General features: G+C 42.5%; 1 protein-coding gene across 1 annotated transcript in view; it reads left to right on the top strand.

The window, feature by feature from the left end:
• The window catches only part of TRPM6 (transient receptor potential cation channel subfamily M member 6), a 187192-nt gene that overhangs the window by 28004 nt on the left and 132848 nt on the right, over nucleotides 1–26340 (top strand). Inside the window, exons 4-5 of the mRNA XM_029615982.1 lie at nucleotides 12905–13045; nucleotides 17486–17614. Of these exons, the coding sequence (XP_029471842.1) occupies nucleotides 12905–13045; nucleotides 17486–17614 (270 nt within the window). The remainder of the gene's footprint in view (nucleotides 1–12904; nucleotides 13046–17485; nucleotides 17615–26340) is intronic.

Genomic DNA, 26340 nt, shown 5'->3' with positions numbered 1-26340 from the left:
TGGGATAAGTCGGAAATTTTGAATGTTTCTCTACCTGCTCAACAAGTAGTGGCCTTACAGCTCAGATGGGCCCATGATATAATCAACTACCTTGGGGTGTATATTGGGTCTACCATGGATTTATTTCAGTTGAACTGTTATCTTTTCCAGACTCTTTTCCAGACTCTCCCAATAGATATTCCTGACCTTGTATTAAAGTGTTGGCAAAGGAGGATAATGAAGTTTATTTGGCGGGATTAATACCGCAGAGCAGCCCAAAGGACTCGGTTCCAATCTAAATTACAGGGAGGCCTCGGGGTCCCCAATCTTCTTTGGTATCTTGCGGTGGCTAAATTGAGAACTATTGTTGACTGGCATAAGGTGGGTGTCTGTAAGCCTTGGGTGATGTTGAAACAGGCAGTTATAGGGTGGGTGCCTCTTTTGGCCCTGCCGTGGCAGTCTAGAAAGTCTTGGCCTCCTCCTAAAGCTTTCCCGGAGCCTCTATCTAATAGGGATGTGGATTTGTCCAGGATGAATTAGGCAATTTCAACAAAATTTCCTAATTTGTCCTGGTTCGGGAAGCCTGAAACCCAAAGGAATTTTTCCCAAAATTTCGGGAAAAATTTGTTTCTGGGTTTAGTGCACACTAAGTCCCCGTTAGTGTGCATTAACTCTCCCCAAATTTTAAAGGCCTGAATCATGGGAAATACGAAATTTCCCATGACGGGCCAAAAACGAAGCTCGAACTGATAGGTTCAGACTTCGCACATCCCTATTATCTAATACTCTACGTATCTGGGAAAGATGGAAGGTATCTCTAGTAGGAACAAAAGTTTATTCTATTAACACTTTTTTGTTCCATAATACTGAGTTCTTGTCTGGAGTTGCTCACTTGGCCTTTTCAACCTGGGTACAGAATGGTATTCACAAATGGGAACATGTATGGGGCCCTCTTAGTTTAATGGAGTTCAAGGATTTACAAGGCAAATATAACTTACCCGCCTCTGAATTATTTCGCTATATTCAGTTACGTCATTTACTGATGACCTCTGATCTAAATTTGGATCTATCTCAAGGTATTACAATGTTTGAATCCATGTGTAAATTCATGGACAGATCGAAGAAAACTATGTCTAAGATTTATAAGTTGTTAAATCAGGATATGAAACAGAAACCTTCCTTCATAAGGGCTTGGGAAAATGACATGGATGAAAAGCTGCCGGAGGATTTTTGGGCAGAAGTTTTCAGTTTATTGGCAAAGATCTAATTTCTGCTTCATTGATTAAGAATGGGTATAAGACTCTTTACTGCTGGTATTATACCCCCGCACATCTCTGTAAGATTTACCCTGCAATATCAGATAGATGTTGGAAGGGATCCGGTGAACTTGGCACGTATTTCCACTCCTGGTGGGAGTGTATACACATTCAAGCATTCTGGCAGGCGGTAGTTCACTGGCTATACGATGTATTACAGATGCCAGTAGCACTTTCCTCCAAGGTTGTTAAATGAACCTTGTTCTACAGGGGATAAATACCAGCAGAAACAAATAAAATGTGTATCTACAGCTGCCAGATGCGAATTGGCACAAGTTTGGAGAGATAGGGCTGTTCATTCCCATCGTGCAAATCCAAACTGACATGCTTTACCATCTGGGATGGATAACGGCCCATAAGAATAAATTTATTTCCTTTTTTCAAAAAATTTGGTCACCCTATGCTTATTGGACAGGAGCCCAAATTTAATTATGTTGAAGTCACGAGGCTAGTCACTCACAGCCCTTCCTAACTCTCCCAATGGATTACTCTTCTCATATTGCTCCTTTACATGGAGATAGCTTAAGGGTGGGGCGAGGCTGGGGGGAGGGTTTGGGTATAGGGATGGAGGGGATTAAAATAAGAGCCACACAATAGATGAGCTTCTTTGTATTATTGTAAGCTATTGTTACATAGAGGAATCAATGTCATTTATTTACTTATTTAATTTATTTGTTCACTTTTATATACCGACATTCGTGTTAACTTCATGTCTGTTTACAGGACAAAACAAATACAAAACTAGGTCATAGGTAGAAATACAATAAAAACAGTTCAACAAATCTTAAGTAAAAAATTAGGCAAAATAAAATTCTTAAAAAACAATCTGAAAAGAAAAGTAACTCATTATATAACTCTGATATATCACACACTGAAATCACTATAAAAGTAAAATCAGATAAAAATAACAGGAGAAAATAAATTAAAATAATACTATATAAAGGTCAAAATAAAATAATAGTATAAAAGATTGTTTAGGGCTGATTGTTTAGGGCACAAATGTAGGCCTGATTTTACCACATGCACGCGTAGCCGCGCACATGTGACAAAATCAGGGGTTGGCGCTTGCAAGGGGGTACACACTAGTATAACTAGAGCACACCGAGCCCTCGGGGAGACCAGCTGGTTCCCCCCCCACCTTTCTCTCCCTTCCCCTACCTGTCCCGCCCCCCAGCCCAACCCCCCCCCCCTTACCTTTGTTATAGAAGTTACGCCTGCTGGCCGAGTGCCAGCGCATGATCCCCTGGCCACACCTCCAGGACCACCCCCGGACCACCACGCCCCCAGACCGTTACGCCATGCCTTCATATACCATCTGGCCTGGATTTACGCGCATAAGGCTTTGAAAATCTGCCCCAAAGCCATGTCTTCAATTTTTTTTTGAATGAGTGGAGGTTAGTCTCTAGTCTAATGTCTAACGGTAATGAATTCCATGCTTTTGGGCCTGCCAGTGATAATGCCCTCTCTTGGACCATATTAAGATGTGCTGTTTTCGGTGATGAAATAGATAGAAGTGCTTTGCCTGCGGACCTGAGATTTTGTTGCGGCGTATGGATATTCAGTATGTCATGATTTTATTGCCAGACTAGTATTATCAAGAGATTTTCTCTGTTGCAATGTAGAGTTGTTCTATAATGATCGGAGTGATTTCTGTTCAATTTTCATAGTCTGTGAATGATTTCTGTGTTTCCTTTGTTGTGGAGACGTAGATTTTTGTTAAGAGATTTCAACGTGTTATGTACCTGTTCTTGTGGTCTCCAATAAACTTCTAATTAAAAAAAAACCAAAACAAAAAAAAACAAAAAACAGGAGTGAAGCCTACACACTCCTCTGAATCAAGTAGTAATAGCTAATGTTTTGATTAACATGGTGTTTCCATGGAGGACCACTGATTTTGTGCACATATTGTACACTAAATTCCTTATGAAATCAAGAGTAAGGTTGTGTGCACAAAAATTTGCAAGAAACTCATGTTAACGTGCACACAACAGTGCCTTATTGCTCATATCTGCACTCACCTTATTACATCAGGCCCTCAATTTCTGCAAGTAGGCAGAGCAGCTAATGTGGAAGTATTTTCTGGCCAGGATAATGTATTCTACAAAATGAGTCATTCCCTTTCAGGGTTGTGCTGTTCGTAAATTAATTCTCTTTTATGTAGGTCCAGTGCGCCTAAGGGCATGAATTGCTGAACTTTTACTTCCTCATAGATGCAGCTTAGGGGACAAAAAACCAAAACACAACTTCGGTGAATTGGGTCTTTTCTTACTTTGCGTGTGTGAATCTTGGAATTTTACAAACGTGCTGGAAAAAAACCATAGCACATGTGTGTTTGTGTTTGTATGTTTATGTGCATGTCTTTTCTGCATGTACAAGGTACTATATCTAATCTGTTCTCCTTTCACTCAATGTACTGGCTCATTTTTTATATTACACATGTTCATTTGCATAAGAACATGCCATACTGGGTCAGACCAAGGGTCTATCAAGCCCAGCATCCTGTTTCCAACAGTGGCCAATCCAGGCATTAAGAACCTGGCAAGTACCCAAAAACTAAGTCTAGTCCATGTTACCATTGCTAGTAATAGTAGAGCAGTGGCTATTTTCTAAGTCAACTTAATTAATAACATGTAATGGACTTCTCTAAGAACTTATCCAATCATTTTTTAAACACAGCTATACTAACTGAACTAACCACGTCCTCTGGCAACAAATTCCAGAGTTTAATTGTGCGTTGAGTGAAGAAGAACTTTCTCTGATTAGTTTTAAATGTGACACATGCTAACTTCATGGAGTGCCCCCTAGTCTTTCTATTATGTGAAATTCTAAATAACCGATTCACATCTACCCGTTCTAGACCTCTCATGATTTTAAACATCTCTATCATATCCCTCCTCAGCTGTCTCTTCTCCAAGCTGAAAAGTCCTAACCTCTTTAGTCTTTTCTCATAGGGGAGCTGTTCCATTCCCCTTATCATTTTGGTCACCCTTCTCTGTACCTTCTCCATCGCAATTATATCTTTTTTGAGATGTGTCGACCAGAATTGTACACAGTATTCAAGGTGGGGTCTCACCATGGAGCGATACAGAGGCATTATGACATTTTCCGTTTTATTCACCATTTCCTTCCTAATAATTCCCAACATTCTGTTTGCTTTTTTTGACTGCTGCAGCACACTGAACCGACGATTTCAATGTGTTATCCACTATGATACCTAGATCTCTTTCTTGGGTGGTAGCTCCTAATATTGTGTAACTATAGCATGGGTTATTTTTCCCTATATGCATCACCTTGCACTTATTAACATTAAATTTCATCTGCCATTTCGATGCCCAATTTTCCAGCCTCACAAGGTCTTCCTGCAATTTATCACAATCTGCTTGTGATGTAACTACTATGAACAATTTTGTATCATCTGCAAATTTGATTACCTCACTCGTCATATTTCTTTCCAGATCATTTATAAATATATTGAAAAGTAAGGTCCCAATACAGATCCCTGAGGCACTCCACTGTCCACTCCCTTCTACTGAGAAAATTGTCCATTTAATCCTACTCTCTGTTTCCTGTCTTTTAGCCAGTTTGTAATCCACGAAAGGACATCGCCACCTATCCCATGACCTTTTACTTTTCCTAGAAGCCTCTCATGAAGAACTTTATCAAACGCCTTCTGAAAATCCAAGTATACTACATCTACCGGTTCACCTTTATCCACATGTTTATTAACTCCTTCAAAAAAGTGAAGCACATTTGTGAGGCAAGACTTGCCTTGGGTAAAGCGGAAGCCATGCTGACTTTGTTCCATTAAACCATGTCTTTCTATATGTTCTGTGATTTTGATGCTTAGAACACTTTCCACTATTTTTCCTGGCACTGAAGTCAGGCTAACAGGTCTGTAGTTTCCCGGATCGCCCCTGGAGCCCTTTTTAAATATTGGGGTTACATTAGCTATCCTCCAGTCTTCAGGTACAATGGATGATTTTAATGATAGGTTACAAATTTTTACTAATAGGTCTGAAATTTCATTTTTGAGTTCTTTGCATGATCTGCTGTCCCTGGTTTATATAATAATTGTTTTTGCTTTTTCTCCTGTATTTATATTGTTGCTTTCCTTGCTTCGCTGTGGACTGACGGAGCTGACCATTCTCCTGGGATCCAGACCTCTCTGGGCCATGCCATCCCAGTCAGTCCTGCATAGTGCACTTGTTGCAGATTTCTGAGCAAACGTGGTCTCTGTCAGTTTTCCACTGGTGTTTTCTCTTTGCATTCATTTGGATGCTTCTATGCATGTTTCTCTGTGTATTCATTCCCAGTACATTTGTAGTTTGCAAAATATAATTTACATTTATGAACTTCCTCTTTCAAAATATATGTAAGTACTCTGGCAGCTGTTATGTTTACCTTATGTACTTTTGGTAACATAATGTATTCATGTTTGTGGACATAGCTGAATAAATTATCTGAGTGTGTGCTTGAGTGCCAACGAGATAATTCAGAGCAATGCCAACTGGTACAAATGTCAAGCCAGATCCTGCTGAAACTGGGCAAGCCATAGCCAGTATATCCCTTGGAGTTAGGGCAGAGCCAGTCAGTTGCAGAGAGTTCCTTTACAAGCTCTTCATGTGGTTGTATGTACGTGGCAGATGTGCAGTTTCAGTGCTCTGGAGCGACATAAAACCATCATACCATGTGACCTATGGACTAGATTTGGCTATTAAACTAGTACAGAGCCCTTAAGGAAGCAGGAAACAACCCTTGCTGGACTCTAAAACCTTTGTGCACATGTTAAGACAGAGTTACATTCACAAGGAAATAAAAGCATTGGCATGCAACTTATATTTAAATAGCACAGAACTGAGTCTGTAATTACAGCAGACAAAATCATGATGATCCTCCCTATTTTCATGATAATTTTTATTGTGCTTCTGAGGCAATGTTGTTTGACCATTCCTCTCTCGTTACTTCCATTTTTATGACTCTGAGTAAACCAGAGTGCTGCTATGTTGATCTTCATCAGAACTGCATGCATGCATCACATGTCGAAGTGTCCTTGCATTCTAATGGAGTCAAGATATGCCTTTACTCTCCCCATAGGTGCCAAGCAAACCAGTTTCACACCTCTCAATACTGCTGCTTAACGTCCGGTGATCATATGGTATTGGGCATTCTGTCATTCAATTAATGGGCAAAATAGAAACATGTCAGCTCGTTAATTGTCTTCCAGTTTTACAAGTTTTATTTCCTTGGTCCTAGAGGCTAGAAGTAATTGCCCCCATGTCTATTTCTGTAGAATTAGATTTTCGGAAGCATGATAATACTTCAGATTTATACGCATGGATATTTTTTGGCTTCTGAAAAAATCCCATTTGACAGAATCCCTGAATCCAATTCTTTATTGGAAGAAAAAAGGATCTTTATGCATTTTCCCCTGCATCTCCCCCCCCCCGACATTAAAAAGAACCAGTGAAGGTTTCCCTTTTAGTACTCTTTGAGGCTGGAAACTCCTGCAGGAGGTTAGACGTGGCAGTTTCACATACGAGAGAAATACTCGCATCACTTTTCATTACACGAAAATTTAAAAAAATCAGATATAATCTGTGATCATACTGCTAATGATATATAGTCAGTGGAATTTTATATATATATATATAAAAAAAGGCAGTGGGTCAAAGCTGGCAGTTGCCTCCACCTTCCACATTTTCCTAAGGGGAAAAAGGAAGCAAGTTCAAAAAGGTTTCAGGTCAGTGACCTGGAAGAACATCCCCACTGTTGGGGAGACCACACCTTGAGTACTGTGTGCAAGTCTGGTCGCCATATCTCAAAAAAGATATAGTTGCACTGGAGATGGTACCGAGAAGGGCAACCAAAATGATAAAGGGGATGGAATGGCTCCGTTATGAGGAAAGGCTAAAGAGGTTAGGACTGTTCAGCTTGGGGAAGAGACAGCTGAGGGGGGGATATGATAGAGGTCTTTAAAATCATGAGAGGTCTAGAACGGGTAAATGTGAATCGGTTATTTACTCTTTCAGATAATAGAAGTAGTAAGGGGCACTCCATGAAGTTAGCATGTAGCACATTTAAAACAAATCAGAGAAAAATCTTTTTTACTCAATGCACAGATGAGCTCTGGAATTTGTTGCCAGAGGATGTGGTTAGGCAAGTTAGTGTAGCTGGGTTTGAAACGGTTTGGATAAGTTCCTGGAGGAGAAGTCCATTAACTGCTCTTAAACAAGTTGACTTAGGGAATAGCAACTGCTATTACTGGCATTAGTAGCATGGGATCTACTTAATGTTTGGGTACTTGCCAGGTACTTGTAACCTGTATTGGCCACTGTTAGAAACAGGATGCTGGGCTTGATGGACCCCTGATCTGACCTAGTATGGCAACTTATTATGTTCTTGTGTATTTGAATGGCCCATCCAATAAAACATTGTGCTCCTCGGGGGTGATTCTGAAATTGTCAGTCCTCTGAGCTCTCTGGCATGCTGAGTGACCTTGTGTAAATTTTATTTAGAATTAAATCATTAGAGAAATTATGATGCAAAGAACTTTGGGGTAAATTTTAAGAGCTCAGTGTGTGCCAAAGCTGGGAGATTTATTTATTTTATTTATTTATTGTTTTTGTTATACCGAGTTTCATGACAGGCATCACATCAACCCGGTTTACAATTAACAAAGTGTGTAAAACATAACATAACGTAAAACAATGTTCTCAAAAAGAACCTTGAACTTTAAATATCGTGAATCAGATATAGGAATTGAGAAAGTTACAATAAATCAGGGAAATCAACTTGGAGCTGGAAAAGGGGAGAGATTGCACAGAGCAATATTAACATTTCAGTCTATTAATGTAATAGAGTAGCATAGTGAGTAAATAAGAATATGTGAGAAACTGTGGCAATACCTCACTATGGAACGGAACATAAATAACCAAATGCATAAATACGACAGTGTTATGATAAAAGTTCAGCAGGTATTGATGATTGTCAATTTAAGGTTGATTGAATTGTATTTGGTCCAGTTATTGGATAAGAGTTTGTGCTATTTAATGGAGGAATTATTCAAGGCTTGGAAATGCTTTTTTGAAAAGCCAAGTTTTTAGTCTTTTCCTAAATGTTAGAGAGCATGGCTCCTGTCTCAAATCTGGTGGGATAGAGTTCCAGAGAGTTGGACCTGCTGAAGAGAAGGCTCTGAGACTCAATGATTTATGTTGGTAGGTTTTGGCCTTTGGTATTTGGAGTGACTCTTTGTAGCATTCCCTGATGGGTCTGGCGGAAGTGTATTTTTTAAGAGGTATTTGTAGGTCGAGGTGCGTGTTTTGGTTGATAGTTTTGTATATGATGTTAATGGTTTTATACATGATTCTATAGTGGATCGGTAGCCAATTGAGGTTTTTGAGGATAGGTGAAATGTGGTCCATTTTCCTGGAGTTTGTGAGGACTCTGGCTGCAGAGTTCTGGACCATTTGTAGAGGTTTGGTATAGGAAGCTGGGAGGCCTAGTTCTTGCTTCTCTCGAGCCGTCATGCACTATGCAGATTTTTTAAAAATGCACGAGTATGCGCGTATATCCTGCAATGTGCCAACATTTTTTTTTGGTAAAAAGGGGCGGAGCAAGGGTGTGGCCTGGGTGGGGCATAGGATTTGAGCATTAAGACAGTGCATAATTATTTATAGCATAAGTGCATGCTGGGGTCCCTATCCACATATCTTTACTTCTGCTGTGGATGGCTTGCAACTACTATAATAAAAAAAAAAAAAAAAAGAGGCTAGTTAGCAAGGATTGAAGGATTGGGGATAAAAGGGAGACAGGTTACTTAGAGGAGTTAGGAAGTCCTATTACCAGGGTGAACTGGGAACGGACTGGGGAAACTAGTAATTGCGTTGGTGCATGATTGTAATAAAATCCCCCCCCACTTATGCGGTAGAGCTGACATTTGCCCACACATGCATGCACCCATCTAAAATCGTGTGTGCATATACATGTGTACTGCCGATTTTATACATGCACTCATATACACGCATGTGTTATAAAATGGTTACGCCCATTTATGCGAGCCAGCATACGCACGTAGATATACCCTTGCACAAATCAGTGTGGTACTTAGCGCTGCTTACTACAGAATAAGACTAGTGCATTAGCTGAAAAATTTCTTAAATCTAAAAACATTAAATACTCCTGGGGGAATTCTGTGCAAAATAATTTAAAATTCTTTGCACAAAAACTTAAAATTCTGCAAGATTCTGCAAACTTTATATTGGTCAAAATTACTCAATTTACCTGATGGCCCTTAAGTAATTACATTTTAAATTAATACAGAAAAAAACTATTACTTAAAGATGCAGAATTTTAAATATTTTGAGCAGAATTTCCCTAGAAATTCACTGTAAAAGTGTCCCTTCCACTCTCTCCCCCTACTCCTCTGGCCACTTTGCCCTCTCAGGCCCCAACTCCTCCACCTGTCAGTATCTCTCCCCTCCACCACGAGGCTCAACCCCTTCCAATCTATCTCCACTTCCAGAGTTTGACCCCGTTCTCAGTACTGCGCTCACACAGGCTCCCTCTGTCCCTCCCTCTCTCACACACAAGCTCCCTCTCTCTAGTACACATACACACACCCTCACTCTCGCTCACACACACACACACATCCCCTCATACAGGGTCCTTCTCTCTCTTGTATGCACACTCTCACAAGCTCCCTTTCTCTCTCACACACATACACCCTCATACAGGCTACCTATGTCTGTCTCTCCTGCACCTCTTCACACCTGCTCTGTCTCACACATACACAATCCCTTCACACAGGCTACCACCCTCACACATACACAGGATCCCTTTTTCATACACAATAGCTCCCAATCTCTCACACACATACGCTCCTTCACAATCTCCTCATATAGGCTCCCTCTCTCTGGCACCCACACTCAAGCATCCCCCTGCTCTCTCACCCCCCCCCCCCCCCCCGCTTACCCTCACTGGTCTCTCTCACACACCCCCTGCTTACCCTCACTATCTCTCTCTCACCCTCCTGCTCACCCCCCTGCTCTTTTGCTGTCATCCCCCTCCCCCTCCTGCTCTTTCTCTCTCACCCCTCCCCCTCCTAATCTCTCATCCTCCCCCTCCTCCCCCCCTCCCCCCACACACACCTCTCTACATACATTCATGCTCACTGGGGCCTTCATCTTTGCTGCGAGTGGAGTGTGTCCCGAGGCACGTGGGGGCCTTTATGTTCACCGCAGATGGTGCGTGTGCTCCATTTTCAGTACGCTGGGGCCTTCATCTTCACCGCGAACGGTATGCCAGGGGCCTTCATCTTCATCGCGACCGGCACGCTGGGGGCCTTCATCTTCACCATGAATGGTGCGCTCTGTTTGCGGCAAGCCGGGGTCTCCTCTACCATTTTCTGCACAGAATTTGGCAATTCTGCACAGGGGGAGGGGGAATTCTGCACAAAGGGCCGGATTTTATAAATTAGCGCAAGCACGTACTTTTGTTCGCGCACCAGGCGCGAACAAGAGTACGCGGGATTTTAATAGATACGCGCGGCTGGGTCAGCAGCTTGCGTGCGCCGAGCCGCGCAGCCTGCCTCCATTCCCTCTGAGGCCGCTCCGAAATCGGAGCGGCCTCAGAGGGAACTTTCCTTCCACCCCCCCGCACCTTCCCTTCCCTTCCCCTACCTAACCCACCCTCCCGGCCCTATCTAAACCCCCCCCTACCTTTGTCGGCAAAGTTACGCCTGCTGGAAGCAGGCGTAACTTTGCGCGCGCCGGCCGGCTGCCCCGCTCCATGTTCCGGTCCCGGGGGCTGGTCTGGAGGCCGCGGCCACGCCCCCGGAACGCCCCCGGACCGAAACCACGCCCGCAGCGCCGCCCCCGAAACGCCGTGTCACTCGCGACATGCCCCCAAAACACCGTGTCACTCTGGGCACGCCCCCGGCATGCCCCCGCCACGCCCCTCCATGCAAGCCCCGGGACTTACGTGCATCCCGGGGCTTGCGCGCGCCGCCGAGCCTATCTAAAATAGGCTCGGTGCGCGCAGGGGGGGTTTGGGGTAGGTTTTCGGGGGGTACGCCCGTATCCCTTTGAAAATCTACCCGAAAGTCTGTGCTCCACAGTAGCGCAGAATTCTCCCAGGACTAATTAAAGTCTGTAGTTTATGCACTGGTCCTTTCAGTAATTGACTATTGTAAGCTGATATAGTGGGGACTCACAGGCAATGTAATTTGGAAGCTACAGATAATCCAAAATAAAGCTGCGAGATTAGTCATGGGACGATCAAGAAGGAAATCAGCAGTTCCTCTACTTAAGAAATTGCACTGGTTGCCGGTCAAGCTAAAGTGCAAATTTTGGTCCTGACCTTTAAGATTTTACGAGGATTAGGTCTTTTATATTTGAGAAATAAGATCTCATTGAAATATTTATTTATTTATTTATTTATTTATTTATAGTTTTTTATATACCGCTGCTCATCAGAGATATCACGTCGGTGTACAGAGAACAGGAACTTACGCTAGAGCGTTATACATTTAACAAGGGTTATACTATATATAATTGAACATAAAACAAGTATGAGTAATTAGGTCAAAACAATCATTTAGGAGCGTTATACATTTAACAATGGTTAAGATATAGGCAATTAAACATAAACTAGTAGGAGAAATTAAATAGGACCTCTCGTTCTCAGTATGCTTTTATGCTCCAAGTACCCCGGATTAGGAAATTTCAACATACTAGACTTTAACTTTATAATCTGTCTCTTTCTATGTCAGCTCCTCTATTATGGAACGAGCTCCCTCTGAATATTAGAGGGGAAACAGATTTGATGAAATTTTGCTGTTTGCTAGAAACATGGTTGATGGCATCGGATTTCTCTTTTAAGTAGATAGGTGGTTAGATGTTGCTGCCATGAAAACTTGGCTCAGGGTATAAGAGTTATCTCTTCTATAGTTGATTTAAGTTAGTGGAAGTTAAATTGGCGCATTCCTTAATCTAGAGGTGTTTGGGATTGAATGGGTGGGAGGTATTACTATGAAGGAGGTGCCTTATTTATTTTTAGAAATGTGGAGTAGGCAGGAGGTAATGAGATGGTGATCTATCTGCTGACTGTAATATGGTATAGGTAGGTGGTAATACAGAGGTAATGAGGAATATGTTGTATCAGAGATGGAGTCGGTGGATGGTAACATGGAGGTGGTGAGGTATTTATATTTTGCTGTGTTTTATATTCATTTTATTGTTTTATTGTTTTTTAATGTATGTACATCACTTTGGAAATTTTTATTGTAAAAATTGGAAGGCGATTAACACATTTTTATAAATAAATAAATAAATAAATATTTAACAGGAGATTGCACACTACCCTGGGGATTTTTAATGTACTTTAGTTCACTATCATACTGTTCTAAAATAACTCAGACTTCAGTGCAATATACATATCTCCATTAAGATGGTTGAACTGTGTCTTGCTGTGCAATAATTGTATGTAATGGGGATTCATCAACTGGTTGACTAGACATGATAAATAACAAACTCCTAAGGTTATCTCCAGTCCACCTTTTTCTTTCTTCCTATGTGTTGCCTTTCTCAAGCACATTGTTTTTTTTTATACAGGATTATGATGCAGAAAAGGGGTCTGAGAAGATGGATGAAAGTCAGACGTATACTGGAAGCAGTGGGCAGCAAAGTCTTCCTTTAACCAGAAAAGTCTATGAATTCTACAATGCCCCGATTGTCAAGTTCTGGTTCTATACGGTTAGTTCTCTTTTCCCTAACAGAAATGCACATGTTAGAGGTTAGAGGAGCTCCAAAGGGTTCTAACTCTAGTTAATCAGTACTTGGAGCATAAAGTGTTCTGATTATTTCAGACATATTCTAATTTGTTTAGGTTCAGTTGGTAATACAATAAAAATATGATTATATGTCCAAAATGACCTGAACACAAGTCAAAACTTTATTATATGCTGGAAAACAATGTATAAACTGGAATTTATGGTTTACGATTAATATAGCACATATTTTGTCAGTATTCAGAGAGGTTTGTCCAGCTCAATTCAAGACTTAGCCAAAGAAATCCTGAGCGTGCAAGTTTCAGGGACACCAAATGGATAAGTTTTAGCTGGGTGAGTCATTGCCAGGCTAAAATTTACACGGACAAAAGGAGGTGGCCTTGGAGGTTGGACTTGTTAGCCAGATAGCAGCTAAGTCTTGTTGCTCTGAGCACTGGTCTAAAGTTAGCTGGGTAAAGTTACTTAGCTAACGTTATCTGGATACGTTCAGCGGGAGATTTACCTGCTTAGCTCATGCTGAATAACCTGGCTAAAGTTAGATGGATTACTTTACCCAGCTAACTTTTCACTCCCCATACTGCTCAGAGTTGACTTCTATATGTTTATATATCTATATCTATATCTATAAAACAGTGGTTTAAATGTTTACCCAGGGAAACATTTCTTTTCAGCTGTAAATCTTTTATCTCACTGCATAGAGGAGGTTTGTGAACTGATAAAGGAGACAGCAGGTACTTTCATCAAAAACTCTACATAATCTGTCTGCCTTCCCAGAAACGCACCAGATCTGGACTCCCTGAAATTAAAATCTTTATATAACCAAACTCATGGGCATTTGTTTGGATCTTGGTGGGGGCAGGGATGGGGCTAGGGTCTGATTTTAAAGAGGAACAGCCCTTGCAGGTCTAACACATGCTGCTACATTAGACATCATCAGCAGGGGTGGACTGACCATTTGAGCAATGGGGGCAGTGCCTAAGGGCCCACTTTCCCCCTAGCCTCAGATGGGTGGTTAGGGGCCAATGACCTTTATTGTCCAGGGGCCCAGATCACTGTCAGTCTGCCCCCGGATACCAGCATTTGGTCTTGATTTGCCAGCCTTATTCTAATAACGAGTATCCGTTTCAGTAGAGTTCAGCTAAACTTATGCGCAGATTTTGGTTAGCTGCATAAAAACTGCATTCTTCTAATAGATTTATTTCCTTATTAAGAAATGCATTGTTGGTGAGCCGCACTATATTATGGAGCTAATTTTGTAACTGGCCACATTTCTGCAAAGCCAATTGCCTGTGAATTTTACACCAGTTTTTAAAGGGAAAACTTTCTCTTTGAAAATTATCCCAGGGAAAAACCCCACACTTTTACACCTGCTAATCTGTGTGGGCAGTTATTTCCCCAAGAAAAAAATATGCATATACATTTGAAAATTCAGAAGTATGTGCATAAGTAGAAACCCTTCCCTCACTCTGTCCCTGGGAATGCCTCTTCACTAACAGGTAGATTTTGAAAGCCTTGCTCGTGGAAAAACAGTCCCATACACGTATATGTGGACCAGAAGACGGGGGGGGGGGGGGGGGAGAGAGAATCTGACACCCTATATATATATATATCCCACTGTAAGAGCGGCACTTTCAGCTCAGACTGGGTTTTGGAGGGGCAGTGTTACATTGGTCTGCCTAGGGCACAAGGGTCTGTAGTCCCTTGTTACACTGCTCCCCCTCCCAAAACCCATCCTGAGTTGAACATGCCCCTCTTACAGTGGGATATATATAGAGAGAGAGTGTCGGATTCTCTCTCTGTCTCTGTCTCTGTTTCTCTCTCTCTCTCTCTCTCTCCCGGTCCACATACGCATCCATATCCTCTTAGTTTCCCTAAATCTTAAGCTGACACCAAGGATTAGCCATGGCAGCCTTGTTCATTCACACGGGGCTTAATTTGTGGGGGGGAACAGCTTGGAACATAGCTTTGGCACTTCTTTTCAGACAAGTGGAAGAGTACCAGTAGTGTTCTGCTCCAGCCCCTCCCCTTCAGGCAGCCTGCAAGGAAGAGGGGAGGAGCTGAGCTGCTGCAGACAAAGCAGAGAACGGCCATTTTGCTCCCTAACTCAGACCATCTCCTCCTGTTCTATAGGGAACTGGGTGTTACTGAAATAGAAACTGCAGAGCAAAGAAGAGACACAAAAGGTTTGAATTAGCACAATTCTGAAACTTATGAGCAATAGTACCAGTCATCAAAGCTTTAACCCTGATCTTGATGATTGGCCTACACCTCACAAGTTTCAAACTTGGGCTAATTCAACACCTTTTAGTGTCTGTTATTCAGGCTTAACATTTGGTAGAACAACCCACTTTTTTTTTCCTGGAACCCAAGGAATCAAAGTGGAGCAGGTAGTATAAATCGGTTCTGGTTTCCTGCAGAAATGGAGCAGAGCCAGTGGTGGCACCTATTAAGTCTGATCCCCCCAGGCAGAAAAGCAGAGTGTATTAGAGCTGCTTACCCTGAGAGGGCGCAGTCACGTGGCTTTGATTTTTGTGTAATTTCCAGGCACAATTGAGTAGGTCTTTAGGGATAATAACCAAGCTCAAAAAGATGTGAGGTGAATGCTTGCCATCCCCACTGTTTCTGCCACTACTGGGTGTGCTGGCTTCCTGGGACCCACCACTGGTGAATACACTAGGAGAGGGGGAAGGGGAAAAGAGAGTGAGTGAGGCAATGTTAGGGAAAGGAAGGGGTGAGAGTGAATGAAGGGATTGTAGGAAAGCAGAATGAGTGAGGGCAAGAGTGAGTGAGGGTATTGGAGAAAAGGGAGGGCAAATGGGTGAGGGAAAGTGGGAGGGCTAAAAAGGGTGAGAGGATTTGTGGGGCTGTGTTGGGGGAGAGAGTGAGAGATTCAAAGTTGTTGGGTGTGAGTGAGGGGATTGGAGGAACTGTGAGGTGTAAGTGATATAAGAGTGGGGGGAGGTCTTACGTGAGGCAATTGGAGGGGGCAGTAAAAAAGTGAATGAAGGAAGGGAAAGGAATAGGAGGGTGTGCGGTGTTTGGAAAGAGGGAGTGAGGAGAGCACGTGGTGCAGCTCCTTTACTTTCTCCCTTGAGGAGGCAAAGGGCAGGATTCACTTTTGAATTCCAGACCTTCCCCTGCCCTGTCTGAGGCTAAGAGTGGGTGGTGCATGCCAGTCTGCCTCTACCGCCAAGGCAGAGGATAGCCAGCTGATTCGGGCTCAAAGAAGAGGCCCGTGCCTTACTGGCCAAGGAGTGCAAGCATAATTTTCCAGGAAGGGGGAATTAGTGACAATTGTGTGTTTGTGGGGGGGGAGGTAGGAGGACTTAAAAACCACTGTGGGTTAGGAGTGAGACTTGAAGGCTCTAGCACCACTGAGAGGAGATAAGGAGGAATCATGGGGGAGAGGTTGGGGAGGCTTGGGATACAGCACCAGGATCATCAGGGCAGCGAGAAGGAGGAGGAGGGTAAATAGAAAGGGTTCCATTCTCTCTACCCTCCTCCTCCTCCACGTTAGTGACCCTCTGTCCACAGCCCCCAACAGTGCTGAGCCTCCAGTTGTCCTTCTCCCACCGGTGCTTACTGAGCACGGCTGGAGGCTGAGGAAGATTGAAGGCTGGAGATACAGGATCGTTTGCATATATGTGTGTGGTGTTTAGCAGAGCGAGAGAGTTCCCAGCCCTTATTCTGGTCCTTCCCCTGTCACGGGCCTCACCCTCACCCTGACCCACGCCCGCTCCACAGCTCCCTTTCCTTTTTGTCCTCAAATTAAGCCCTGCAGTCACACATTTCAAGGTGGTGTTTTCGGAGCAGGGTTGAGACACATTGGCAAGACAGCATAAAGAGGTTTGCTTTGGCACTGCCTATTCTGTATCTGTCCTGTGGGCAAATAGAAATCTTCAGTTTCTAGTGCTGCCAGCATGGCCCCTTCATAAGCAAGAAGCCTACATTAAGTACAAATGTAAAAAAACTAAATTTAAAAATCACTGAAATCTAATGAATGTCTAAAAATTCTGTAAAATGTAGTCCTGAGCTCTAAAATGAAGTAGAAATCCACAGATTTGCCCATGAGAAGAGTAGCGGGTGCCTTTATTTACACCCTTGTGCATATTTGCCCTTCATAGAGGCTGACATCGTATCTTAATTTAAAAAAAAATTATCTTTTCCATCGTTTTCAAATTTTGCTGTAGTAAACACTTTTAAATTCCTGTGAAAAATGAAAGGAAAAAAAAAAAAAGGGAGAAAATCAGTGGAAAAAGGAGTCTGTTTTTCCCCCACTGATTTTCTCCCATTTTTGTTTGTGTTGTTAAATCCTGATACATTTCTGGGAAAAATAAAATAAAAACTGAAAGCGAAGGTCCCTGCCCATCCTGTGTACACAGAGCGTGCATTGTGTGTTTTGTAGATGGCGTATTTGGTGTTCCTCATGCTGTTCACATATACTGTGTTGGTGAAGATGGAGTCCAAACCCAGTGCACTGGAGTGGTACGTCATCGTCTACATTTTCACAACGGCGATGGAGAAAATCCGTGAGGTGAGCGCTAGCCTTCATTTTTTTTTTTTAACTCAGAAAAGCATATGTGCGGTATGGTATATGATATCACTTGGTGCCAGAAGAAAAATTATCCTATTGTATATTAAATATAGTGCGTTCTCCCAATCTTGCTCGTTGTCTGGCACTGTCCTTGTGTTGAGCATGGCCTACTGGCTCTACCAAGGTTTTCTTTGAACTTAAATCCCTCCCTCCACCCCATTAGCCTGGGTGTTGCAGTGCCAGACCTGGGCCCTTTCGGAGCTTGGTACATGTGTACTCTTGTATCAGTCAATAGGTATTGCTATAGAGTGACAGCCAAATGCAGTGCCCCTGATCGGCCCAAGAACCAAGAGTTTGTAATCAGGAGTTGAACCTGGATCTCCTTTGTGGCAGTATGCTGCTGCTGTCACCAAGTTATCTGAGCAGCTCACATATAGCTTGCTCTAAAAGAACTATACTAAAATGTTCCCTCTACACATTTGTTTTTCCTCCTCTTTAATTCCCTCACTCCCATTCTAGACAGCATGCCCAGGCAGCCCTGACAACCCTTGCCAACTCTGAAGGCTGGAGGGATGTCTCATCTAAGATGATTTCTTTGTGGTGTTTTCTGTGGTTAGTAGGAACTACCACAGCAGCTAGCATCAGACATCTCACCCTTCCTGGACCGCGTGCATCGCCTCTGCCGCACGCCTGGCGCTCAGTAACAATGGACTCAAACTTGTCTCCTAGGCCTCAAGCTTATGTCTCCTATCTAGCAATGTATTCAGAGCAATTATACACAGCAATCCTTCAAAGGTGATTGTTAATAATTATTTCCTGTCCTGTGCTCACTTATGAAGTCAATATCTTGGATTCAGATGATAACCAACATGGGCCCTGACTTTTATGGTCTGGTGTACTGGTACACAGACATAAGTGAAAAGCACAGGACTGCTTCTAAGGCCAAGTCCATAAGCAAAACACGTAAGCACCATCTGAATTTTCAAGAAGGCTCATCACCCAGTAAAAATTTTGCTAGCAGTAAATATTTTATGGGTTACCATAAGGCTTGGGAATAACTGTACGGAGCGGCAGTTGCTACCCTTAAGAGAAGCATGGGGGTAGTCTGCTTACTGGGCATAATGGGTGGACTATTTGGTCCTTTTCTGCCATCATTATCATTATTGGGTTACTATGGGTTTTTGTTTTTTTTTGCCATGAGACTTCATTTACAAGAATCCAGAGCTTTTCCTGCCTATGTTTTCATCCCCCATCCAATTTATTCCAGCCAATGCAATGATGGCTCTTGACTATTGTGCCACAGAGGTGGCTCCTTCCACAACATGGTGCACATGCACATTTATTTATTACTTTTTAAAAATGAACTGTTTATTGAGCAAAGACAGACATATACATCAACTAAGACATTGTGGTATACCAAGACTCATCGCAGTATATATATGTTCAAACATTCACATTTCTTTGTTAATTTTGCATTATCACCCATATTGTACCCTTTCCCCACCACTACTTCTGACCCCCCCCCCCCCCCCCCAGTGCTATTCAAGAAAATAGCTCTGTAGTAAGTGTTCAGTACAGAGAAGGGCTACCAAAATGATAAAGGGGATGGAACAGCTCCCCTATGAGGAAAGACTAAAGAGGTTAGGACTTTTCAGCTTGGAGAAGAGATGGCTAAGGGGGGATATGATAGAGGTGTTTAAAATCATGAGAGGTCTAGAACGGGTAGATGTGAATCGGTTATTTACTCTTTCGGATAATAGAAAGACTAGGGGGCACTCCATGAACATAAGAACATAAGAAAATGCCATACTGGGTCAGACCAAGGGTCCATCAAGCCCAGCATCCTGTTTCCAACAGTGGCCAATCCAGGCCTTAAGAACCTGGCAAGTACCCAAAAACTAAGTCTATTCCATGTAACCATTGCTAATGGCAGTGGCTATTCTTCTAAGTGAACTTAATAGCATGTAATGGACTTCTCCTCCAAGAACTTATCCAATCCATTTTTAGACACAGCTATACTAACTGCACTAACCACATTCTCTGGCAACAAATTCCAGAGTTTAATTGTGCGTTGAGTAAAAAAGAACTTTCTCCGATTAGTTTTAAACGTGCCCCATGCTAACTTCATGGAGTGCCCCCTAGTCTTTCTACTATCCGAAAGAGTAAATAACCGATTCACATCTACCCGTTCTAGACCTCTCATGATTTTAAACACCTCTATCATATCCCCCCTCAGTCGTCTCTTCTCCAAGCTGAAAAGTCCTAACCTCTTTAGTCTTTCCTCATAGGGGAGTTGTTCCATTCCCCTTATCATTTTGGTAGCCCTTCTCTGTACCTTCCCCATCACAATTATATCTTTTTTGAGATGCGGCGACCAGAATTGTACACAGTATTCAAGGTGCGGTCTCACCATGGAGCGATACAGAGGCATTATGACATTTTCCGTTTTATTCACCATTCCTTTTCTAATGCATGAAGTTAGCATGTGGCACATCTAAACTAATCGGAGAAAGTTCTTTTTTACTCAACGCACAATTAAACTCTGGAATTTGTTGCCAGAGGATGTGGTTAGTGCAGTTAGTGTAGCTGTGTTTAAAAAAGGACTGGATAAGTTCTTGGAGGAGACGTCCATTACCTGCTATTAATTAAGTTGACTTAGAAAATAGCCACTGCTATTACTAGCAACGGTAACATGGAATAGACTTAGTTTTTGGGTACTTGCCAGGTTCTTATGGCCTGGATTGGCCACTGTTGGAAACAGGATGCTGGGCTTGATGGACCCTTGGTCTGACCCAGTATGGCATGTTCTGATATATAAATATATATATATATATATATATATATATATATATATATATATCATCTCCTGTATATATTCTACTAATTTCGTTCCAGATCGGTTTGAAAGATTATCAGTGCCTCATTTTGCATTGTCGTCAACTTTCCCAAATAGTATCCAAACATTGTTTGAATGTGTCCATGGTTGGAATATCTTCTCTTTTCCAATGTTCAGCTAATTCGCATCTAGCTGCTACCAAGATTTGGACCATAAGTTTCAAATGTCTCATTGGCCATTTGGTAATATTAAAGCCAAATAAATTTTAGAGTCCAAGATTAATGTAACAACCAAGACTTCAAAAAGGACCTCTTTAACCTTTCCCCAAAAAGCTTGTATTCTCCCACATTCCCACCATGTATGCCCAAAGGTTCTTACTGAACCACAGTTTTGTCAGCATAATTCAGAGACATTAGAATACATTATATGCAGTCAATATGGTACCAAATACCCATGATACATAATCTTATAACTATTTTTTACTTTCAGAGCTGAGATAGAGTTTTTTTTAGCCCAAGTAATACACTGATCTTCCAAGTCTTCACTCAATTCTGTTTCCCAATCTCGAACATGTTAGGTTTAGTGTATATTTGGATATCAGCCCATTATCCATTCCTTATTTTGTGCTTAACATTCAAAATAAATAAGTGGCCTCTCTATACCTTTAAAGATTATTTTATTTTTACATTTTATTATGTATGTTCCTTTGTACATCACCTAGCCCTCTTTTGTGTTAGGCAATTCATAAATTAATGAAATCTAAATCTAAAAAAGTGCTTAATTTGAAGATAGCTGTATCTATCCTTTTCTGTTAAATCATATCATCTCACCAAATCCTCAAAATCATTAACTTATTATCCTGGCAAAATTGCCCCAAATTCTTTAATCCCTTCTTTGCCCATATCTGCCCTAATAGGAATGGCAAGTCTTCCAAACGCACCCTTCTTTTGACTCCAAGCTACGTAAGGGTGAAAATTCTTGTGCTTCTTATAGGACCATCCTATATTTCTCCCAAACTTGAAAGATGTGGGCAATAAACAGATTTGCTATACGACTCCATTTTCTTGTATGCGATGCCCATATTAAAGTTTGAGTCTGGCCATCAGGTGTCACTGTAGCATGATGGTTGGGGTTCCTTCCTTTGGGGCTGTGAATGCTGTCTCTGCGGCATACATTAGTTTATATTCAGTGTTTAATTCCTCTTATTTATGTTTTCTAGTTGTCGGTTATGGACTCTTGTTTGGAGTGCTGACAGAATCGCCTAAACCAGGGGTCTCAAACTTTGGTCCTCGAGGGCTGCACCCTGATCTGATTTTCAGGACACTCCTACTGAACATGCATAAGATATATTTTCATGAAACTGCCTCAGCTGTATGCAGATCAACTTCATGCATATTCATTAGGGTGGTTTGCGACCTTCGAGAACCGAAGTTTCAGACCCCTGCCCTAAATGGAACTTTTTCTGAAAGCTGCAGATCATCCTTCCCATTCAGAGAAGGTTCTCTTTAGGTGGTGGTGTCAGCGTTCAAACAGAAGCTGATAGTCAGCTGTAAGGTATGTATTTAAAAAAGAAAAGAAAATTGAAACTAAGTAAACCTGAAATATGTGCTTCTCAATCTAAGTTAATGGTCACCTTTTATCACACACTTTCTTACATGTTATAGCTTACTTAGGCATCAGGGTAAGGCTGAGTTAGGCCAAAGATGAACTTCTGTGAGTGATAAGGTCTAGAATATTGAAGCTGATCAATTAGCTTGACAGAAGAATGGATTTGTGAAGTACTTTCAGGGCAAAACAAATTAGGAAGTATAAAACACAGTAAGCTTTGTGGTGCTTAATCTGTTGTTGGTAAAAAAGATCATACAGCCTAAGGACCTGAAATCATTAGTGCACGAGGAAATTTCTTCATCTGTGTACCAGTCACGGTTGGCTGGAAGAGATTATTTCCAATGCAGGGTCTTACACATGCCATGGATTAATTACTGAGTGCCTTGTTATGTGTGACCTTGCAAACGTGTTCTTCTAGATGCTATCAGCAAATGTTAATAGTCTCACATTGCAGAATTTTATTCCCTAGGTTTCTTATCATCTCTGTCTCACATAACGGGTATGCCATGGCAGCCGTGTGATGTGTAAAGGGCTCTTTTATTACCTATCAAAGGTTCCACTTTATACGTTTGCTTACTGAAGCTGAAAAATCCGGAGGGGGCACTTTTAGCTTTTCAGAGTACAACTTTTACTGCTTGAAAAGATCGGTTTACAGGCCTCCTTTGTTTCTTGAACACAAAGTCCACGATATTGTATTAATTTTATTACACACAAATGGAAAGTTTGACATAGAAGATAACACAAAGGTTATTATCATTTATTATTATTCAGTTGTTATACATTCTTACTCTGTAGCTTTGGTAGTCATATTTATGATATTTGCCATTGCTTTCACATTTCTCTTGCTTGGGCAGTCTCTGGATGATCAATTTGTATGGCAATGTTTGTGCTTAGTGATTGCACACTGCCAGGAAGCTCACGGAAGTGCTACAACAGCAATAACAGACGTGTCCATTGTGTTCACATTTACAAGTTGCCTTTTAGATTCTGATGCCCAGCCATGGCTGTACGCGCGTTGGCTTTCAGATGCCCCAAAGAAAGTATCCATTCTGTTTGTAAAGACCAAAGATGCTTCTGCTCCATCTGAAGGCAGATTATTCTAGAGATTAAATGTTTCTTGATTAGTTATTTGTGCCACCCATTTCTCGAGTTTATCCATTGAGTGTACCTGCTCAAAACAGTTATTTTAATGGGGCCGATAATACATTCTATAACTTGGAAAGCAGCCTTCCCAACATCCTTAATTATACACTCATGAGCACATATCCTTTAGTAGCTCCTGACTCCAGAACTGGACAGAATCCAGTGCTCTAGATGAAGTGTTGCCAAAGATCTGTACAGAGGCATTATTTTTTCCATTTGTCTACTGGTGAACATCTCCCAGTGCTCCAAGGCATTCCTCTGTCTCTGGCCACTATTTTATTGCAATGTTTTGTAACCTTAAAATCATCAGGTGATTACCCCAAGATCTTTTTTCTGATTGGGGCACATAAGTGTCTCTCTTCCCCATGACATACTGTTTCCTTGTATTCTTGCTCCCCAAATGGATACAGTGCATTCAGAAAGTATTTGGACCCTAAAATGGATAATATGCATTTTTTCCTCCTCAGTCTACACAAAGTGAAATCAGGTTTGTAGAAATTTGTGCAATTGAATAAAAAAAACCTAACAACTAAAATATCACTTTTACATAAGCATTCAGACCCTTACTCAGTACTTTGTTGAGGCACCTTGTGCAGTGATTACAGCCTCCAGTCTTCTTGGGTATGATGCTACAATCTTGGCACATCTGGATTTGGGGATTTTTTTCCCATTCTTCTCTGCAGTTCCTCTCAAGCTCTGTCAGGTGGGATAGGAAGCATTGATGCACAGCTATTTTCGAGTCTCTCCAGAGAGGTTTCATAGAAACATAGAAATGACTGCAGAAAAAGACTAGTCGGCCCATCCAGTCTGCCCAGCAAGCTCCCACACTTATTTTCCCATACTTATCTGTTTCACCGACCACCAAGTTCAGGGCCCTTGTTGGTAACTGTTTGATTCAAATTTCCTGCCACCACCTGCCATTGATGCAGAGAGTAATGTTGAAGTTGCATCAAAGGTGAGCATAAGGCTTAATGGTTAAGGGTAGTAACCGCCGCATCAAGCAAGTTACCCTGATACTTGTTTACCCAGACTGCACAGATCAATGGTTTGTTGGATGTTGTCTGAATGTAAATCCTCTTTTCCACATTTCTCCCTACCATTGAAACAGAGAGCAACATTGTATATGCATTCAAAGTGAAGTATCAGGCTTAATTGGTTTAGGGTAATAACCGCCGCAAGAAGCAAGTTACCCCCACGCTTATTTGTTTACCCAGACTATGAGTACAGTCCTTGTTGGTTGTTGTCTGAATACAAATCCTCTTTTCCACATTTCCCCTTGCCGTTGAAGCAGAGAGCAATGTTGGAGTTACAGTAACCATGTGAAGGCTTATTGAGTAAGGGTAGTAATCACCAGGTAGTAGCCACTATTCCAGCAAGCCACCCCCATGGCTCTTCTCTTCATTCCTATCCTCTAGCCTTTATGGATCCACAGTGTTTATCCCATGCCCCTTTGAAATCCTTCACAGTTTTAGTCTTCACCACTTCCTCCGGAAAGGCATTCTAGGCATCCACCACCCTCTCTTCCTGAAATTGGTTCTGAGTCTTCCTCCCTGGAGTTTCAAATCATGACCCCTAGTTCTACTGATTTTTTTTCAACAGAAAAGGTTTGTTGATGACCATGGATCATTAAAACCTTTCAAGTATCTGAAAGCCTGTATCATTTCATCCCTGCTCCTCCTCTTCTCCAGGGTATACATATTTAGGTTCTTCAATCTCGCCTCATAAGTCATTTTATGAAGACCATCCTTTTTGGTCGCCCTTCTCTGGATTGCCTCCATCCTGTCTTTGTCCCTTTGGAGATACGGTCTCCAGAACTGAACACAGTACTCCAGGTGAGGCCTCACCAAGGACTTGTACAAGGGGATCATCACTTCCTTTCTCTTACTAGATGAGGTTTGATCGGGTTCAAGTCCAGGCTCTGGCTGGGCCACTCAGGGACATTCATAGATTTGTTCTGAAGCCACTCTTGCATTGTCTTGGCTGTGTGCATAGGGTCATTGTCTGTTGGAAGGTGAATTGTCACCCCAGTCTGAGGTCTGCAGAGCTTGGGAGCAGATTTTAATCAATGATCTCTCTGCACTTTGCTCTGTTCATCTTTCCCTCGATCTTTACTAGCAACTCAGTTCCTACAGCTGAAAACATCCCCACAGCATGATGCTGCCACTAACATGCTTCACTGTAGGGATGGTATTTGCTAGGTGATGTGCAGTGCCTGGGTTCCTCCAGATATGATGCTTGGTATTCAGGCCAAAGAGTTCAATATTGGTTTCATCAGACCAGAGAATCTTGTTTCTCATGTTCTGAGAGTTCTTTAAGTGCCTTTTGACAAACTCCAAGCGGGCTGACATTTACCTTTTACTGAGGGAGTGGCTTCCGTCTGGCCACTCTACCATAAGGCCTGATTGGTGGAGCTCTGCAGAGATAGTTGTCCTTCTGGAAGGCTCTCCCATCTCCACAGTAGAATTCTGTGTCAGAGTGACCATCACCTTCCTGACCAAGACCCTTCTCCCCTGATTGCTCAATTGCCCTTCCATACAAACCTGAAGCTGACACCTGCTTTCTTCGGAGGAGGGAGGCCTGCGCGATCGGCGCCCAGACCCATCGGGGTAAGGCCTGTTAAATTTTCCCTTCCCCCCGACGGGCCTGATCGCCGACCTCACAGAGCAGCAGCCCCACGGCGCGAAGTCCCGCCCACCAGCCCGTTCCGGCCAATCAGACAGCAGCAGAAGGAAGTTTAAAAATCCTCTCCCTCCGGCGCTGCGTCTGTCTGCCTGCCAGCCGCCCTTCCATACAAACCTGAAGCTGACACCTGCTTTCTTCGGAGGAGGGAGGCCTGCGCGATCGGCGCCCAGACCCATCGGGGTAAGGCCTGTTAAATTTTCCCTTCCCCCCGACGGGCCTGATCGCCGACCTCACAGAGCAGCAGCCCCACGGCGCGAAGTCCCGCCCACCAGCCCGTTCCGGCCAATCAGACAGCAGCAGAGGGAAGTTTAAAAATCCTCTCCCTACGGCGCCGCGCGCCAGCGTCGCGCGCCGAAGGAGCGCGACAAAGGGGCCTGCCCCTTTGTTTCGCCCCTTCGTACAGCCCCGAGGAAGCCCCGACCATTATACACAGAAGTATCTAATGTGATATCCTTAA

The sequence above is a fragment of the Rhinatrema bivittatum genome, chromosome 1 (genome assembly GCF_901001135.1).
Source record: "Rhinatrema bivittatum chromosome 1, aRhiBiv1.1, whole genome shotgun sequence".
Lineage (NCBI taxonomy): Eukaryota > Metazoa > Chordata > Amphibia > Gymnophiona > Rhinatrematidae > Rhinatrema > Rhinatrema bivittatum.
This window is presented reverse-complemented; position numbering and strand designations above follow the sequence as displayed.